We start from the raw sequence: 16,749 nt of genomic DNA on the forward strand, positions 1-16,749 counted from the left end.
TGACTCCCTGACTTCTAGCCCAAGAGACCTGCCTTTTATGCGAAAAACACCCATTCACGTAGCCTGGCTGTCAATCTCCCAGCAGGGGGGTTGTCCAGCCCGGACAACTACCCTGGCCAATCATGACAAAATGCGACTTGGGTTTCCTAGGATACCCTTTGCAGGGGGTGACTAAACCCCTCCCTCACATTCAGCCCACCTAGACACCCAGGTGCCTTGAGGAGGGCTTCTGAGCAGAAGCCTGCCAAAAGACAGTGAACAAAGAAGGCGAACCTGGTTTGCCGTGCAAAGTAAAACACAAGAAGGACTTTAATAAGAAGAAATGGCGAATAAACCCAACCGGAGCCAAAAGAAAGACAATTTGGTCATGCGGGTTTATGTTCGAGGCTAATATAATAGCCAAGAACAGTACCACATTTATCTAGTATAATCGCGGTAGAAAAGTTAGGGTAGATACCACTGCCACCAGGCAAGTCTAAATGTTAAAAGAGCGAAACAATGCTCTAGGAGGTACAGATACAAAGGGATACGAGTTAACCCTTTGCAGTACTCCATGGAAGATGGGGTGTACTGGATCTGTGGTAGATTGACTAAGTAAAGTTAATGGTAACTTTACCCTTTTCTGGGGGACAGTAGTCGCCTCAGAAATGGAGTCGAGGGAAGTCTCAAAGACAACCCTGTGCCACGGCAGTGAAGGCGCTGTGTGACACACACAAAGAAGTGGGCTACAAAAGTGGTGTACTTCAGAGTCCACACTGACAAAAACAGATGGAAACACATAGCAAAACACAGGTAAGAGTGGGGGAAAAGCTCTCACTCTTACCAAGTGGAAAAAAATAAACTCCAGAAGTCCAGCAAAGCTGCTGGTGGACTCACTATTTGAGGGAAATTAGCCATAAATGAGAATTCTCCCTAACATGGACCTTTCAGAGAAGTCGGTCAAATCAAAACCCATGGTTAGAAAGCTTGACGTAACAGACAGAAGTAGATTTTTCACTATTAGAGAGTTCAGATGCAGCTATACCAGATCTCTTCTCTTTTGAACTCCACTATAGTGAAATCTTCACTGGTGATTTGGGGATGCAGTGACCTAGTTTAACCACATTGTGCCTGTTAAACTCCTTAACCACTCCTTCCAGTCTCAAGCAACGGGAATAGTCTGTTGTGGAGTGGGGATGGCTAGCATGCTGTTTTGTCTTCTTGTTCTCATAGGACGCTTTGTTTAACGGCCGATGGGATGATCTTGTTTCTCTTGCCTGTCAATCAGGATTACTAAATATCCACTATAAGGTATGGCTAGTTGCTAGATGCTCCTTAGGACTTATGATCTTGGTAATATCAATAGCCATGCGGCCAGTTTTTCTTATTAGTGGACAATCCGGCATGAAGTAATCGCCAAGCTCCTTACTTTATTTTCTGTCGTCGTCATCTCCGGAGCAATTTTATGTTTGTGCTTTGGAAATGAGGCGCTCTCTTTTTTTCAGCCAATGTCAAGAAGGGTAAATCCTCTTCTTTGTCATTGCTGGATATAACTGCGCTACCTTGTTCTGTCTCGTGTCTGTCAGGTTGGACAGGCACAACATCCATCACTCGATCCTTTTCTGGGTTTTCTTCAGTCATGGCAGGAATATCATTCTCACTTATTCCAATTGAGTAGACCGAAAGATCAAGGAAAGCGTTAGGCTCCTCCTGCGTCAGCTGATCTACCTCTTCTTTTTCATGTACTTTGACCTTCTTTTTTAAAGTTAGTTTGTTCGATTTAATTGTTTTGACCGCTCCCGCTGTTTACTAGCTTTTGGTGGCAATGATAGATTTTTAGAGATGTTTCTTGGTTCAATACTGCGGGAGGAATAGGAGGATTTCTGTGAAATGGATGATGGAAGTTTCTTTTCATTTCCAAATCGCGGATAGGTTTGGGCGCCTTCGTTTTTCTCATTGCTGCTTTGTTTTAGACAGGTACTATGAGATGGCTTGTTTGATTTATCTGCTTCTGGCTCCTGGATGGTATTAATATCCGATTTGTGTTCCTGGTGTTAAACATGGTTTATGTTTAAATCAAGATCCGTGATCACCATTGTGTCTTTATCTATATTAGCCATGGTGAGGCCTACTTTCAGGTCAACATCGCCAATGGTACTCTCCAAAGTGGTGATATTACCTTGGATGGAATTTTCACAGATTATGATGCCATCTCGATGTGAGTTGACAGCACTAATTCCCGTTTTTGAATGCGGTACACTACTATGGCACTCATTTTTCTTTCTAGCTTTTGTATCAGGGGGCCGTCTATTATCAGCCTCCTGGCAGCTCTGGGCTTTAATATATCCTTCTACGAATATAATTTTAGAGTGCATCATGGCAATCGTCAGCGCTTTGAGATCATACCAATGATACATAAGGCGCTATATAAATGCCAAGTAACATAACATAACATAACATAACATAACATGGATAGAAGCGTGGTATGATTGGCCAGGGTTTCGTGAATTTCTTCGTAGAGCTTCATGAAGGGAACCATTGCGATTGTAATCATAGACATTTGCCCCAAAGAGTCAGTCTTGTTTAGATGTCCTAGGATGTTTAGCATCCGAGTGTGCGAACGTAGATAAATGTGTCTTATATCCTCCTTGGCGGGGCAGTTATCAGTATTAGCAGGCAAATTTAAGTCCTATGGTGTTGGGGAGACAGAGTAAGTAGGATACCTTTCTGAAAAAAAACTCTTCCTTCTCCCTTCTTGGGATGTTGGCTTGTTTTTTTGGGAATTGGGCTATTAGTTTTAGGCCGTGGTTCTACCGGGCTTACTGGCGCACGCACAGGTGAGGGTGGCCTTTCCCGTATAGTCCTTCCTATCACCTCTTCCATTCTTATGTTATCCAAGGATCCGATCTATGTTCACAGGGTTGCAATATCGCGTTGTAGCTCAACTATTGCAGTATCACACATTCCTTTCACTCTTTACTCAGTTTTTCTTTCCCCCATTTAGTGAAGGTATTTACAATGGGTCCTTCATGTAGCGAGTATGCGCTAGAGGTAATCAGCCCTTTTTCTTGGCTATCCAGTGCACAGGTGTTAGATGATAATCTAGGTCGTTTATTCGTTTGTCGGTTCCTTTGTGGGAGTTCCTCTACTGGACTGTTGAATAGACCAGTTGGAAACGTGGAGGTTAGCTGTAAATTGTCCTCAACCCTAGTGCCTTCTAGCAGTTCATCATCTGTTAGGTCAGTTGGATAGGTTTCATGTGGGAGTTGCACATTGAACCTTTTAGTCGGATTCCTATTCTCAGATGAAAGCACTGAAATTATTACTGGTTTAGGTATCGTATGATCTGACCCGATATAGTTGGATATAGTATTAAGACTTTTCTCCTTTCACGTGGGGCCTGACCATTTCCATTTCACCAGAGGCGAGGCTGTTTGTAGATTTTCCAGATTCGTTGGGATGCCTTCCAATGTGCAAAGTTGGTTTTTGGTGGATCTAGACTCCACTTCCATTGGGCGACAAATTGCTAGTCCCTCATCGGGATCCCCAGTTGTCCTTTCTGAGTGAAGGTGGACTTCAATCTCAGAGGGAAAAAGGCACGCTGTAGCAGGTTTGGACTTTGTTATTGAAATATTCACGGTTTGGATTGCAATACTATTGAGGGGCTGATTAGCAGGGTTCATAGAGGTGGTTGCGATGGGGGTAGAGGCAGGGGAAGGACTTGATGTCGACCCTGTTAGGTGAGGTAATGAGTTGAGGCACCTCTCCCTTTCAGCTGGCTGACGTCGCAGTGTGCCATGTCAGAGATAGACATCGAACTTGAATCAGCACTCTCAGGCAGTAGACGAGGTGTTCCGCTTTGGAGGGTCTGTGCAGATGCTGTAAGGTCACTCAATCCTATGATGGCCGGCGAGTCAGTTCTCCCATGTCCTTGTGTCATTATACGTTCCTCCAGCCGTTCAGCCACTCAAGACAGTCGTTTGACTATCGAGTGACTACACTCTACGCCGGACTCCGCGCAAGTGCTTCGCGCCTGTTCCGGGTAGATAAAGGATCTCTTCAAGCAGCAGTGTGCAGCAAATGTAGCTCACCGGAACCGTGGTCTTGGCAAAAAAAGTTCTATTCTGGGCATAGCATTTTAACAAAATAAACTCTAAAACGAAAAGGGTAATAATGTCTTGGCCTTGTATGTTTTTTTATAAATGTTCAAAAAGGACAATGCGCAACTCCAAAAGAAAAGTTCCAACAGGATAGAGTTCCTTGTTGCAGAGGGTGGTTCCCTTGCCCAGGATTTCTCTTCCCTTGGTTGCTTGTTTAACATAAGAGTTCAGAATCCAACAAACAGGGTTTTCCTCATGGACAAAAGTTCACAGTTCTAGAGAGAACCTCCTTCCCTAGGTTCTTTGCATTCAATCTCCAGTTTCAAAAGAATCACCAAGTTTTTAAGAGGACTTCCTCTCTCCTCTCTCCACATAGCTTCCGGATCTTGCGCTCCCTTCCCCGAGGTTTCTCTTTACTTATAGTTTCAAAGGCACGTTTTCCCCCAGGGACCTTTCCTTCTCTTCATACACTTTTGTTCACAGTTCACAATGTTATTGTTTTGCCTCAACTTCTTCTGTTAATAGGTCACAACCATAGCTCTAGGTTTCCAATTCATGATTTTTCCTTGAGCCACATCATCATAGTTCATGAATGGCTTTTCCTTTTCACAGTTTATACAACAGACATATTTGTCTTCACCTGATATCCTGCCAGGACTTTTATATCTAAAACATTCAACGCTTTGTAGTATCAAGGGGAAAGCGCTCCCTTCTTCGGATGTTTGACACGCAGGGTTCACCAACATGCCCAACGCCGTCACTTGTCTTGAGAACATTTCACAAGACAAGAGATTTTCTTCACTTGGCCTCTCACAGGCCTGGTCTTCCCCTTCGTGTATTTTATGTTTGTTACCAGTTACAAGTTTCCCCTTGTGTATATTTCTTTCCTTTTGTTCTATTATTAAGTAATGGCATTAGTAGACTGGCCAACCAGTAACCCGTTCACTTCCCCTGGTCTTACCGGTTGCCTGTGGCATGGTCTCTTCTCCCTCTGCTTCGTAGAATTAGCTTGGTGGGCGCACGGCTAAGCGCAGTCTTGCCACCATGCCTCTCTCCTCGATGTGCGATGCCAGCAATGTTTCCCTTGCTCACTGTAAAATACTGGCACCTTCTCCTTGCCTTAGTGAGGTTGGGTCGGCCTCTGCATTCTGCCGCAGCACGTCTTTCCCCAGCATAGTATTCAGCAGTGGTACCACGTCTGCAGCTCAGTTCCTGCTGCTTCTCCCTCTCCTCTCCATAGACTCTAATGGGCCTCACCCCAGCTGGGTAAGGGAATGAGCTCTCTTGCCAACCTGGTGAACTCAGTAGACAGTGAGCCCCAGCTCTCCTCATCAGCTGGGCAGCTCCTCCTCCTCCTCCTGTTGCTGCTGGGCCAGTCTCTACTCCTTGGCTTTGTCAGGAATTCCACTGCCTCCAAGTAAGCGTCCTGGTCTTCCTTCTTCTGGCTTCACTCCTTCTACAAGTTTTGCCCAGGGAGGGCTCCTCTCATACTTCCTGAGTCTTTCCTTGCTTTTATATTGGCTCTGGCCAATAGGATTTGGGGAAAGACTAGACCGCTGATCGTGGTTCTCATCAGGAGTGATCATCGTTGCTCCTCGCCTCTTTCGAGTCTCAGTTGTTGGAAAAAGACTAGACTGCCGACAGTGGTTCCCATTACGAGCGATTATCATTTCTCTTCCTCTTCAGAGAACTAAGAAAGTGATCTACATTGAGGGGTCACAGTACTTTTTAGGGAAATGGTAAGAGGGGTACAATTTATGAGTCTAGTGGACAATGGTTTAAGATCCTTTGATTGGCGGGAGAACTGCCTTCCATCTAGCAAGTCCACTTTACTCCCATTAGGATTGTCTCCCCCAACATGGTACTCCCTCAGGTAGCCACCCCCAGGTTCAGGATCAGGTTGTCATTTATCATCCATGGAAGTGCTGGCAGAGGTGGAAGTTCTCGTAACATGGGGTCCTGTTTACAATGTTACGGTCTAGTCTTTTTCTAACATGGCCGTCTTCACTATAAGGCTAGGCGGAGCCTATTTCTCTTTGCGTCGTATCGTCTTTCTAGACCCAACGCTGCTTGCGCCTGTTATTTCAGTGTTGCCGGCTATTTTTTCCTGGTTATCCCCCACCTCGCTCCGCTTCTGCATCCTTTCCTGTTTACCACACTTTCGGATGAGTTCGAGTCTATCAGGTACCTTTCGGGGCTCTCTGCCTGTCTGTATTCTTTTTTCACCCTGCCTTTACGGCTTTCTGCATTTGGATTTCCTTTCCGCTCCTCTCTCGCAGTGGTCCTCTGTGCTCTCCGTGTTCGCATCCTACGCTGCTTTTCTGTTTATTTTTTTCCACGGCGCCTGCCGTACCTTACCTGCTCATTTGGTCGTCTCCTCTGTCAGCTCTGTTTCGTGCACTATTTATCTGTAATCTTATTGATAGTCTCTGTACTGTTGCCTTTTCGTATCTATTGCTCTATACCTTGTTAGAGTTCTTCCCTTTATCTCCTTCTTTCCCGGGCCCGTTGCTTTTCTATCTTTTTCTTATAACTATTTCTCTTTGCAGTGTTCCAGTCCTGGTTTTCTTTTCATTTCGCAGGGGCTTCTGTTTCTACTCTACATACCTTTTTCTTGAGACCCTTTTCCTTACCCACTTGAGGTATGCATCTATAGACTGGCTTTTTTCATCTACCTTACTTGGAGAGAGTATTTTTGTGTGACTATTTCCGCCATCCAGTTGGAGGACACCTCTTTGCCTCAATACCTCTTCAAGTACCTCATAGACAACTTGTGCCATCACAGAGACTGCGCCGCCAAGTATCTCTCAGTCTACTCAGAACTGCTAAACATAGCAACAAGAAGATCCAACTTGCCAGTACTACATCTTCCAGGGTTTTTTATGCCAAGGAGGCTTTTTCCGTGACTTTTTGGGAGCTTGCTCCTTGGGGGTCACCTGGACTTGAAAGCTTATCAGGTCAAGGTGGCCTCTGAGGGAGCTTGCCCCTACCTTCATCAGAAGAAGAAAAGAAGGTCTACAGAGCAGAGGAAATCCCGACGAAAGAAGGAACCTGAGACACAGGAGAGTTCCATTGAAGATCCAGGTGAGGAGGAGTTCTGGGAGGGTCGCCATCAGCCTGACACAGGTAGAGGCTGCCTTTCCCTAGCCATATGGGGGGAGATTCTGCCAGGGCAAATAGTGATGACATCTAGTTTAAAGCGCATTGAGGCCATAAAAATGGTGAAAGAGCGCTATATAAATAACCAAATACAATAAAATATACAATATAGCAATCCCTCTAATGCGGTTGGAAAAGACAAATACCTATAATGGGTTTGTTTTTCGTGGTACGTTTAATCATGTGCACTTTATTTGTGCACTTTTGCCAGATACATTTTTCACCAAATTTGTTTTAAATATATGTTTTGTTTGTCGGTGTAGGGGGCGTTATAGGGGTGTTTAGCGGGACCCCCATTTAAAAAACAAAATTTGGTGAAAAACATATCAAGCAAAAGCACACAAACAATGTGCACATGATTAAATAAACAACGGAAAATAAACATAGAACTCATGTAACAGTACCACTTCCTAGCAAATTTCGTTTCAGCTGAATGAGCACAAATGGTTTCTTGTAAGAATGCTACATTGACATAAGGGCTCTTGGCTTTAACAGGAAGGTTGTCACCTTTTATGTTGCATGCTAGTACATGTATCCAAATATTGCCATGCCTAGCTTTAACATTTTAAAAACCTGTATCCAAAGAGGAATCCTTAAACTTAATCAGTTGTACCTTGAGGAAATGGTTCATAAAAATAAAACAAAATCATACACCCAGATAAGTTGTCAGTAAAATATAGTTTGTGCATTTTCAGCATATCTACTAAGTTATTGCACAGGCCATCAAGTTCCTCAGGAAGGACAAGTTCAAGATGGTAACTCTCTCTCAGATCCTTCAGGCCCTCCAGCTCCAGGACTGGCTGGTATCACTGGACCTTCAGGATGCTTATTTCCATGTGCCAATCCATCTCAAACACAGGAAATACCTGAGGTTCGCAATTGGCGACTCTCATTATCAATTTCGAGTTCTGCCATTTGGGCTGACCTCCGCCCCGAGGGTCTTCACCAAGCTGATGTCGGTAGTGGCGGCGAGTCTAAGGAGGGAAGGGATCCACGTCTACCCCTACCTGGACGATTGGCTGATCAGGGCTGTATCTTCGAAACAGGCCCAGGCCCAGCTAGATTATGTCTGCCACTTCCTTCACAAACTGGGCTTCTTCCTCAATTTAAAGAAGTCACAGATGATACCATCACAGAGACTCCAGTTCATTGGAGCGGTCCTGGACACTTCCCTGGGAAAAGCCTCGCCACCAGAGGTGAGGGCTCAAGATATTCTACTGATGGTCACCAAATTTCAAAATGCCCAACGTCTCCCAGCCTTCAACTCTATGAGGTTGCTAGGCCTCATGGCATCCTGCATCTTCCTTGTGCCAGAGGCTCGCCTGAGAATGAGATCTCTTCAGTGGGCACTGAGAAGTCAGTGGTCGCAATTCTCAGGGAGAATGACAGATCTCCTCCGGATTCCGGACAAGGTAGCCCGCGACCTTCAATGGTGGGCCTATTCAGAGAATATCTTAAAAGTAGAACTGTTTTGGCAACCATGGCCGGAGATAACAGTAGTCACAGACGCCTCACTCACGGGGTGGGGAGCCCATGCCAACGAATTGACCATCAGTGGTCATTGGTCTCCATCGGAGTCCAGACTACACATCAACCTATTGGAGCTGAGAGCGATCAGACTAGCGCTGAAAGCTTTCCTGCCATCAGTACAGGGGAGAAATGTCCTGATAATGATGGACAACACAGTGACCATGCACTACCTCAACAAAAGAGGAGGCGTAGGATCACTGCCACTGTGCAGAGAGGCGATGCAGCTCTGGTTTTGGGCAATCCAAGAAGGAATCTCTCTATCGGCAGTCCACCTAGCCGGAGAGAAGAACTTGACAGCGGATGCTCTGAGCAGGCAGAGCACAGTCTCCCACGAGTGGGAGCTAGCTCAGGAAGTCCTTCAATTGATCTTCGCCCTTTGGGGAACGCCTCAGGTGGATCTGTTCGCCACAAGCACCAACAGGAAGTGCGATCTGTTCTGTTCAAGGGAATATCCCCCGAGAGGAGCTCTAGGAGACGCGTTCGTAGTGGACTGGGAGTTTCCACTCCTTTACGCGTTCCCACCAATCCCTGTTATTCCTCAAATGATCAGGAGGTTGAGAAGATTCCGGAAAACCATGATCCTAATTGCCCCGGATTGGGCCAGGAGAATGTGGTACCCAGACCTTCTAGATATGTCCATCTGTCCTCCAATCCGTCTTCCACTCAAAGAGAATCTTCTCTCGCAGAAGGGAGGTCAGGTTCTCCATCCAGACATCAGAACCCTCAACCTTCGCGCTTGGCTTCTGAAAGGGTTAGGTACAAGGATTGGGATCTCCCTGATGACGTCATGGAGGTGTTGCTTTAGGCCGGAAGGCTAGCAACAAAGTCTTTATACCGCTGCCGTTGGAACAAATTTTGCAGCTGGTGTAGGGAAGAGAATATCGACCCTTTTTCATGTGGTACACCAACGGTGTTATCGTTTCTACTCTACTTGGCAAACTCAGGCCTTCAAGTTGGCACTGTAAAAGGCTATCTCGCAGCGCTTTCTATCTTCAAGCGCACTGCGGAGGAACCATCGTATTTCAAACTTCCCCTAGTGATACAATTTCTCAAAGGATTAACTAATGTTTATCCTCCAAAACCATTCCAGGTTCCCTTATGGGACTTAAATTTAGTCTTAAACTTCCTAATGGGCACTCCATTCGAACCATTTCACTCTTGTTCGCCGAGATTATCCACGCTGAAAACTGTCCTATTGGTAGCACTAACATCTGCTAGGAGGGCGAGCGAGCTACAAGCTTTCTCCTGTAAAGCCCCACATACAATTTTCCACAAGGACAAAGTTGTCCTACAGGTGAAGCCTAATTTCCTCCCAAAGGTGGTTTCTGAATTTCATATTACTCAGAAAATTACCTTACCTTCGTTCTACCTTCCTCCCCATCCGGGGAAAGAGGAGGAAAGGCTACATAGGCTGGACCCAAGGCGAGCTCTCCGCTTTTACATCAGCAGAATGGCTAGGATCAGGCAAGCAGACCAACTGTTTGTAGGATACTCAGGTCACAAGTTGGGACTACCCATTACTAAACAAACCATCTCCAGGTGGATTATTTTGGCCATTCTGGAATGTTACAAACTGGCAGGGAAAGAGCCACCCCAAAAACTCAGGGCTCATTCAACCAGGGGTATCGCAGCCTCTTCGGCTCTCCAAAGAGGGGTACCAGTCAGAGACATATGTGCGGCTGCCACATGGTCGTCCGCACATACATTCACAAAATTTTACAATCTGGATTCCTCCACTAGTCAAGAGACCAGATTTGGCAAGGCCGTATTACATTCGGTCCACCTCTAAAGGGATACATAACATTCTCACTCCCACCTCCTGTTACATGCCACTGCTATGGGAGTCTATCAAAGATAAGGAATACGTCTGAGGACACAAACCCTTCGAAGAACAAGTTACTTCTTACCTTGTAACATTCTTTCGACGGGTTGTCCCTCCGACGTATTCCTTATCGCCCCACCCATCCATCCCCGCAGTGATACTTCCCTTGTGGTTGCAGCTTACGCTCCTTCAAGGTCAATAACCAATTCAGACATGACTTTTCTTATGCTACAAAACGGAACTGAGCAACGGACGCAGCGCGTGGCTATTTATAGGCACGGTGACGTCGGCGCCGATAGGGACATCGACTGGGCGGACGTCGACGCGCAGCACCCTCTACAGAAAAAATTTCCGAGGCCAGCAAGCTGGAAACGTATTATCAAAGATAAGGAATACGTCGAAGGACACAATCCCTTCGAAATAAGAGTACTGGCAAGCACCCACCCAATCCACATCCCTCCTTTGAACTCAAAGGCAACACAAAGACCAGTCAATTCCTCAGATATTACTCTACAGCAGTTCAAAAGGATTATACCCACTGATCTTGATCAAACTTGCTTTCTCCCAACATGGCTGTTAACTTCATCCACCACAGCTTAAATATGACCCACAAACACATAGGCCGCCTCCCCATTCAAAGAGACATTTTATAAAAAAATGTCCCCCTCATGTGTCTTTTCGGGGCGGGCAGCCTCCCCTCTTGAGAGCGCTTGAAAGATCTGCTTTCGAAGCCACAGGCTGCAATAAAGTCACTTCCAGATGAAAGTGAAAAATTGCCCTTTCCCATGATACACAACTTCTAGTTTGGCAGGAAAAAAAATCCAATATTTTATATTTTTTGTTCTCCAAGTCTACTTATCACACTTTAAGGACCTTCTAGAGCCCTGCAACATTTCTGAAAAATATGGATTGGATCTCCTTTGTATTGCAAGCTGTCCTTTTTTGTGCCAGCCTCAGGAATGTGTCTCTATCCTGAAAATTCAGAAGCCTAGAAATAATGGGGCGAGGGTGAGCCCTGGCACAGGCTTCAGGAATGGCACCCTGTGTGCGCGTTCTGCAAGAAATACATGTGAAAACTGAGCTGGGTCAAACACATCCTTTAGGAGCTGCTCCACAAAGAGTTGCATTGATCTTATGCCATCTGATTCCCAACTCCAGCAATTTGGATATTATTTCGACAGGAGTGGATTTCCAGTTCATTTTTGTCAGTCACATTTTCAAAAGCGTACACATATTGGATAGATCAGTGGACACAGCAGCCACACTGTCCTCTGTTGTGACGTGTCGGCCTTCAGCAGCATCCACTCTAGGATCATGTTTACCTAGTCACACTTTTAAATGATCCACTTTACAGGTGAGCGAAACCGTTTTAATATCTATTGTATTCATGACAGCCATGAGTTTTAAAACTCTTCTTTGGTCTCCAAAGTATCATTACATTCTGCACTGGTATAACTACTGGAGTGAAGTGGCTCCTTCACCATTGCTCCCGGATCCTTATGTTTTTGCTGCTCTCACACGAGTTGACCGAAACCTTGGGTTGTTGCTTAACGTGTTTGCCCATATTTGCACTGCATGCGCTGCCCACATTTATTTATTTATTTATTCGGATTTATAAAGCTTGCAACAGCTCGAGAGCATCGTGGCGCTTGTTACAGTGAATGGTGACAACTTGTTGCATATGCAGTACAGAGAAGTCATAACTTAGTTACATAGATAGCAGGAATGCAGAAGTTTTGTATAGTAAAAACAGGCAAACATGCTAATCACTCCCCCTTGTCCCTGTGCTACCGACCGGGGCTCAAATGGTCAAGCTCGCCCGAGGGAATCACAACTCGAATGGCTAATTGTGTCAACACCTCCCGGGCCCTGTCGCTCGCTACTGCCCCGGTGCCCCAAACGGATCATCTCAGGCCTGGCTCAGCTGCAGCTGTCTCCTAGCACCGCTGCAGGATGACCAACAATGGAACTATACAAGGACCCAGCTCTCCACCACACTTAGTGGCGGCCTGGAAAACAGCACGGTTCAGGTCCAGCTCCGCTCAGGCCACCTCCTAGTAGACGTCCAACACCGGGACAGCACAAGAACCTTAACATGCAGACTCTGTGCTGAGTCCAGGAGTGGGTCCAAAATCAGCACAGTGACTATAGAAACACGCCAGCCAGTCTATCGACGCGTCCCACTTCCTTCCCGATTAGAGGCCTCAGGCCCTACAGCGGCTTCGGCCCACCGATAAGTTCAGGACCCTACGATTGGCCATAGCCTTCCCCACCTACCCAGCCACACACATTTCCAGATCGTTTTAATATCTCTAAGGCATTGATAATGTTAACTCAAACAAAGGGAATCATTGAGGATATCAGACTTAGTGCAGGATATTGGCCAAATGTAACTGCCCCCAAGCCACACAGCAATTCGCAAGAGTACTTTGCACTCCTGTAGCATCCGAAAAGGGATGGTTGCCTTGGAAAGTGTTAATCCACAGCTTTAAGGCAAATCAATTAGAGCATTCCATGTTGCAAAAACGAAAATAATTTGCTTGATGGACCTACTGTTTCTACAGTATTTCATCCATTTAAGAAGATATAAAATAGTGTAACGCTCCATTACAGCAAAGCGCTGTATGTTAAATACTCTTTGAGCAAGTATAAACACTAGAGAGTAGGCGCTTAAACCTGGACAGGCAGGTCCAGGTGTGGCGTTAGTAGTGGGGGAACTCTATGAAGGTGCAGAATGTCAGCAGTCTCAACTTGCACATTTACCCAGAAATCAGACAAACATTGTAAGGCAACATTCCAATTAAATGTTGCATATACAGTACTTATATCATATTAAGAGCGCTGTAATTCTGGAAATCAGCAGAATACGCATTAATAGATTATATTACTGTGGAATGCGATTCCATGAACTAGTTTATTACTCTTTCACCTTCGCGCTATACCTCATTCCCACCTCTCAGTCTTCTGACTGAGGATCTTGAAAACTGCCTCTGAGTTGAGCTGTTAATGGTTAGACTTTCCACTCTCTCCTCTCCCTGCTCTCTTAACCCACCTCTGTCTACCTGTTGACAGAAGATCTAGAATGTGGTCTACGGTTGTCAGGAGTCGGTTGATGTCCAAGACAATATGCAGTTCAAGTCCAGTGGTTTATTGACAGTATAAACTTCAATGATGTATTCAAACACTACACAGTCTCTTCTCAGCAAGCATTGCACACAGTCTCTTGTGCCAAGTCAAGGACCTCTGACAGTTGGCTTATAGGATGCAACTTGGTCTGTTGTATGCTGTTGGTGGTTGCATTGATTCCAGCTTTTTCTGATGGTTGACCAGCTTGACAGGCTAGTGTATATGCTCTTGACCAGCTCCATGCCCAGTAGTCCTAATCCCACAGCCCCGTCTTACTTTTCTTCTTGACCACCTTGCTCCCCTTATCTACTACTCCCCCTTCTCCTCCTCAACACATCAGCGCTTACTTTCTGCACCACCTAATTCTCTCCTATCATCTCCAACCTCCTCCCTGCTTATAGACTCTCTTAGTGCAAGCTTGGCTTTCTCTTCATTGATTGCGTCGGAAATACAAGCTCTAGTGATCGACCCTCCGTATTTGAGGTTTTTCAGTAATAAAGTCGTGCTGGCCACTAACCCGCATTTCATACCTAAAGTACCTTCCATGTTCCATAAACACGCTTCTATAGTGTTGCCTACATTCTTCCCAACACCGTCTTCAGTGGCAGAGAAGACTCTCCATACATTGGATGTGAAAAGAGCTTTGAAATTTTATCTCCATCGCACTCAAAGCTTCAGAGACACGAGACAACTCTTCGTAGCTTATGGTCCTGCGGCTAGGGGTAAAGCGATTTCAAAACAAGGACTATCCAGATGGGTGTCTTCGGCCATTTCTTATTGTCATTCCAAGGCCGGACAGCCGCTAGAAAAGCGTCCAAGGGCCCATTCGACAAGATCTACATCGTCGTCGACGGCTTTGTGGTCCGGAATTCCACTGGGGGATATCTGCCAGGCGGCTTCCTAGTCGGTACCACATACGTTTACCCGACATTACTGTCTCGCACAGCAACATGCTGAAGATACACAGATGGGGCAGGCAGTACTACTTCACCTGTTCCAATAAGGTAAGCCCAAGTGGGGTTGCATCCTTCGGCAACTATGCTTTAAAGTGTCGTGTCTTTTTCTGTGAACATGCTATAATGTAATGTGTTGTCATAGCAAGTGGGCACTGTGCTTGTACAGTGAACATGCTGTAAGGTAATGTGTTGCCATAGTAAGTGGTCACTGTGCTTGTTGTGATGTTGGTTTGCATACACGCCTCCAATGTTGGGGGATACAGCTATCCGAAATATTCTAAGCATGTGAATCCGTGAAAGATCCAATGCTGGAGAAGGGAATAGTTTCTTACCTGTAACTCCATTTCTCCAGCATTGGTATCTTTCATGGATTCACATGCGCCCTCCGGCCTCCCCTGAGCATGCAAACCAGAGATCCCCCCATACTACTTTGGGGGCTGAAATCTGAGGGAGCCGGGGGGGCGGAGCTATATATACCCCTACGTCCTAGTGGCACCGGCGTGCGCGGCCAAAAACGACGTAGATAGGACATAAAAGTGTCGGAATTTTTCCTATGGAAAAGGTCTATATATCTTACCAAGGATTCCCAGCCAGATGACGGGGAATATTCTAAGCATGTGAATCCATGAAAGATCCAATGCTGGAGAAGCAGTATTACTGCTCTTTTTGCCCTAAAGTGGTCAGTGTCAGAGGGCAAAGTGTTTTTGACTGTGGCTCTTTTCTCCTTATTACCACCTCCAATCATGCTCTGTAGATGCTTCAGAGAACGGGCAGGTGTTCACGTGGTACAAATATGAAAAGCCACTTCCCCCTGGCCTAAGTGTTGTGGTGATGAATCCCACACCTGCTCTGGGCCCTGCATCACTGAGCGGGCGTCAGCAACTAGCCTTCATGGTCACTGAGACAGACAGACAGGCAGACAGACAGACAGACAGACAGACACACACACACCATTATCACCAGGTTTAACTGTGAATGTACGCTGGCCTTTGGCCCTCCTCTCTGCCAGCACAGAGGAGTTATTGGTTTTCATGTAGCACAATGCCAAAGTGCAATTAAACAAATACAAAATTAAGTACTCTAATTTCATAACTTTAATCAGACCTAGAAATATAAATTTGTTTTTAAAATAAAAATACCAACATCTACATTTCTGTCACCCACACAACTAGCTAAAATCATTATCAAAACATCAAGCTCAACTTCGCATACATGTTAGAATTATACTACAAATGTAAGTGTGTAATGTTCAGTTAAAAAAATATTTTTGATTGAAAACATGTTACAATACTGTTAATACCAAATAAACACCTGTTAAAATCAGGGATATTACTCACCCCAGTCTTATCACACAGACGTAAGGTATGGAAAGAACCAACTGCAAATAATTCTCCATCAGGGGCCCAGGCAACTGATGTAACAGGATATTCATGAGAAAGTGAACTGTACAGTAAACGGCCGTAGCTATCCCAAACCTAACAGTGGCAAAAACATTTGAACATACTTAATGATCATACGTTATTCTCCTTCATATACCACTCATTCAATTGAAAACAAAACGTTTAGCAAGTACCCCTTACAACTATTTACATTGAGAATGAAATACTGTTTGCAACTCTGAGTTGTGTGGTATTTGGTGCTCCCGTATTATGGCATTGCTGATGAAAAAAACAATTCTTTGCTCCATTGTCACCAGTGCTAATTGAGAAGAGTTTATTAAACTCTGTGCAATAGTGCCCAAAGTTAGATATGCAGTAGTCAAATACATTTACACTTACAAATATCATCTTGCTATTGTGCATGTAGTTCCTAGCACTAATCTTATGTTAGTTGCATACTGTAGTTGAATTCCCAGTGTAGTGGAAATCTGCAAACTTTAAGTCCCCATCTTAAAAATTAGAAAAAGAATACATTGACGGCAATCATTTTGTTAGTATAGATACATTAGTATAGATACATAATATAGATACATTCCAATCCGTGTTTCACCCATTACATGGTACTGAGACCACACTGGTTGCGGTATAGGACGTGTTGAAAAACGCAGATGATGATGCACTGAACATCGTTAGATCTC

General features: G+C 45.1%; 1 protein-coding gene across 2 annotated transcripts in view; it reads right to left on the reverse strand.

Moving 5' to 3' along the window:
• IFT80 (intraflagellar transport 80) overlaps positions 1-16,749 on the reverse strand; it is a 1,621,792-nt gene that overhangs the window by 1,157,890 nt on the left and 447,153 nt on the right. For both annotated transcript variants that reach the window (XM_069618463.1, XM_069618464.1), the window contains exon 8: positions 16,010-16,147. In XM_069618463.1, the coding sequence (XP_069474564.1) occupies positions 16,010-16,147 (138 nt within the window). The remainder of the gene's footprint in view (positions 1-16,009; positions 16,148-16,749) is intronic.

Source organism: Ambystoma mexicanum, chromosome 10, assembly GCF_040938575.1.
Source record: "Ambystoma mexicanum isolate Mex_15411 chromosome 10, UKY_AmexF1_1, whole genome shotgun sequence".
In the NCBI taxonomy this organism is placed as follows: domain Eukaryota; kingdom Metazoa; phylum Chordata; class Amphibia; order Caudata; family Ambystomatidae; genus Ambystoma; species Ambystoma mexicanum.